General features: G+C 37.3%; 1 protein-coding gene across 1 annotated transcript; it reads left to right on the top strand.

Moving 5' to 3' along the window:
* Nucleotides 1-345: 345 nt before the first annotated feature.
* Nucleotides 346-3,665, top strand: LOC149175989 (galactolipase DONGLE, chloroplastic-like). The gene is made up of 4 exons (XM_089421310.1): nt 346-432; nt 1,998-2,107; nt 2,381-3,480; nt 3,646-3,665. Exons 1-4 carry the CDS (start codon nt 346-348, stop codon nt 3,663-3,665), a joined length of 1,317 nt encoding a protein of 438 aa, XP_089277436.1.
* Nucleotides 3,666-3,947: the final 282 nt, after the last annotated feature.

The raw sequence follows: 3,947 nt of genomic DNA, 5'->3' as shown, positions 1-3,947 counted from the left end.
ACTTGAAAATTAAGGCGGTGGGTCAGCCTAAGTAATTTTAATTTTAACAGTATTATATTCCAAAACTAAAGCTGAGCAAGCCCCACATAAATAAAGCACATAAGTAATTAAAATAATTTAAAATAAAATATCATTAAATTTCCAAAATGTCCATATTTCACCAAAAACATCATTATGGTGAAACATAAAAATGAAACTAGAGTAGATTGCGTTGCAGACTTGATTATTTTCAAAATAAAAGGCAGTATGTACAAATCGAAAGAGGTGCATTATGGTAAACCATATGATATCATTGCAATACGTATTAAATGTGGCGCATTAAAACATATATAGTATATGGTATAAATGACTATGGGTTGGCGTTTCAGTGATGAACCAGCCGAGTGCGAAGAAGGAAACACCGGCCAAAATGGCAGTACAGCAGGTGAATACGTATTCTCAGGCATGGTCATAGTTTTAGAATTTTATACCAAATGTATTCTAATACTTTGAAGTTCCCGAGTTGGAACCTGTGCGGCAGCCCATTAATTGGAAATTTTTATGCGATTCGAAAACAAAACAATGAATGCAATTGACTTGTTTAAAGTTAATCGCCATTTCAAAATTGGGCAGCACCATAAATTGGAAATTTTTATGCGATTCGAAAGCAAAACAATGAATGCATAAACAAAAATTAAAAATACAGATCACTTCAAAGTATTAGAATCGCACACCAAGGCAGAGACATTTATCGCTCTGATACCAAATGAAAAATTAAAAAAGAACGATTCTGTATGCGGAAAAACTCAAAGAATCGTAAAACTTAATGCCCAGGAATATAAATTACCTCCAGCCATTGGTGACGTTCGATGCAAACCACAGTCCACTTGCTTCTTTACTGAAAACAGCACTCCAGCTTCAATCCAAGCAAAAAGAAAAGAATACAGAAAATCTGAAGGCACTTCCAAGCTCTGCTCTCTCAGCTAGATGGTGTAAAAAACTGAAGGGGGTTGAGATGCTAGCTTGGGGACCAAACAGATAAATTTATAGCCAAGCTTCCATCAAGCTTCTGATGGCTATGTGTCAGGTGTTCCACAGATCAAGGTAGAGAACTCCAGATGGAGTAATGGACCACTTCAGTAGCTCCCAACAATAAATTTATTAACTGCAGTTGATTTCCTTAACTTAAGGAAATTATTGCAGTTGGTTTCCATAAATTAAGGAAAGACTGCAGTTTAAATTCCATAATTATAGGCAGCAATTGTTCAAAAAATTAATGGAGCTTAACATTAGGCACACTCAAGCTGTACGATTAAGTGGATAGGCTTCCAAAATTTTAATTTAATTATCAAAGGTTTGTCTATGGTGAAGATTTAACCTCCACTAAATATTCTAAAATATTCATAGTGATATACACAAATCAAAGTTTGAGATTTATTTCCAAAATAAGTATGTTATTTTTCTCATTTTAATTAAATTGGTTAACTAAAAAAACCATATGAACAAATCCCTTAAAAAATGAATTATGGTTTTTTAGGCATGTGATATTATTATTATCAAATTTTAAGGTCACCAAATTGGTGTATGAGACCCTCTTGTTTGTGGGACAAGGGACCCACTTCTAGGTAGCGATTTGACTACTAAATCTATCTACGGAGGATACTCTGCCCTTCTCTAATTTTGAACCTGTAACTTTTTAGAAAAAAACACATGGTCTTAACCATTAAACCTACTCAAACCATGATAATTGTTTATAATATTGTAACAAAAATTATTCATAAAATAAAAATAAACATAAATCTCTAGAATTAAAAATCATATATATATATATTTATTAAAATGTTAATAATAATATTAAAATAGGTATTAAATAGATAAATAGATAAAGGTGGGGGTTACTGTTATCACTTTGTGATATGAAAGTGACTTACATAACTACACTATCAAATCTGTAATTATTTCGCACGTAAAGTCTTCCATCTATCTCTGTATTCTTCGTGACCTTGATTGTGTTCTAGGTACGAGAACCAGATTCACACTCTGTCATTTCGGTATGGCGAGACGTAAATGTGCCGAAAACAACTCATTCCAACTGGAATTTGGAACATTTCCATGGCAGCTTCGAACGGTAAGAATCTAAAAACCAGCACTTCCCACGGGTTCGAAAGTTTCGATTGAATTTCTAACGGTGATTACTACGTTACTGGTAACTGAGCTGCTTCTTCAAAGTATAAGGCTCAATTCTTGTCATGGCGTTATATCCCAATCCCTCCACTCCCCTCTCTCGCTGTCTTTTCCCACAGCCTAGAAAAGTCTTCCACTGCAGATAATTTTCAGGTAACAATCTATCCCCGATTATGCTCGCAGTTACAGCTCTCATGTAGAATTCAGGCATAATCAGAGCAGAATCCGTTTCTCAAAGCTCTAGGCTAGTGTTTGGTTATCATCTATTTTACCCACATCATGACAAGACCCAATTCGAGATCGGTGGTTATCAGAAAAGAAGTGATGATGCTCATGTACAACTAGCGAATTTATGGAAAGAAATACAAGGGTTCCATAATTGGAATGGAATATTGAATCCACTGCATCCACTGCTTCTCTCGGAAATCATCAGATATGGGGTGTTCGTGCGAGCTTGTTATGAAGCCTTTGATCTGGAGCCCGGGTCTAAGTTTCATGGGTTCTGCAAATATGGTCGTAAGAGCCTGCTCGATGAGCTGGGGATGGAGAGTTGCGGTTATCAAGTTACAAAATACATTTACGCCACGCCGGACATTAACATTCCTGATTTCGTAAAGAATAAGTTGGAAGGAGATCGATCTAACTGGATTGGCTACGTTGCAGTTGCAGAGGAGGAGAAGGAGATTAAGCGACTTGGACGTAGGGACATTGTGGTGGCATTGAGAGGCACTGCTACGTGCGCAGAATGGTGTGCCAATCTCATGTACATCTTAACCCCAACCCGTTTAAATCCGTTCAATCCTTGTGCCGATGTGAAGGTCTCGATGGGCTTATTGGGCCTCTACACTTCAGAGGATTCGACGTACAGGTTCAACAACGGAAGTGCCAGAGAGCAGCTTCTGTCTGAGATTGCAAGACTGGTACAGAAATACAAGGAAGAGGAGGTGAGCATAACCCTGACAGGACACAGCATGGGAAGCGCAATGGCTATCTTATGTGCTTATGACATCGCAGAGCTGGAACTAAACCGTACTCATCATTATTCTCCTTCGAGGATACCCATCACGGTGTATTCATTTGCAGGGCCCCGACTGGGAAACACCGCCTTCAGAAACCGGTGCGAGGAGCTGGACCTCAGGATCCTGCGCGTCGTGAACGTCCACGACTTTGTGACGAAGATACCGGGAGTAGTATTTAACGAGAAACTGCGGCTATGGGACAACGCTATGCAGAAAATTAATCCATGGAGTTATTCTCACGTCGGCGTTGAACTGGCCCTGGATCACAAGCTCTACAGCCAGTTCCAGTTCTTGGAAGGTAAGGCTCATCATCCCTTCCGCATTCATAACCTCGCTACGTATTTGCAAATCTTAAATTGCTGCACATGCAACCCGCCATGATCATCATCAACAGGCGGACTCCTAAGTCCCCTGAACATAAACTTGATTTTAGATTAATTCAGTTTATGATTTCTGAATTCAGGTATCTGGTTCTGGTTATAAATCACATTAATTCTAATTTTTTTTTCTTTTTTCTAAATGAGATATCATAATTAAAATTTAATTAAGAATGAAATAGTTATTATGGACAGTTATTTAGAGAGTAAGTTTATTTATTTGAAAAAATCATAATAATGAGATATTAATGGTATTTAAGCTTTATCTATATATGGTCTTGACCATGAATTACAAAGTGTCAATAAATTATCTCTAATGTGATTTTTCGAAAAGATTTCCTCACACAAATAGGATATTTGGGGGATATTTGGGATATTATAAATTAGG

This window comes from Pinus tabuliformis, chromosome 4_1 (assembly GCF_031772625.1).
Source record: "Pinus tabuliformis cultivar Carrire ecotype Pingquan chromosome 4_1, CPIR1, whole genome shotgun sequence".
NCBI classification, from domain to species: Eukaryota; Viridiplantae; Streptophyta; class Pinopsida; order Pinales; family Pinaceae; genus Pinus; species Pinus tabuliformis.
This window is presented reverse-complemented; position numbering and strand designations above follow the sequence as displayed.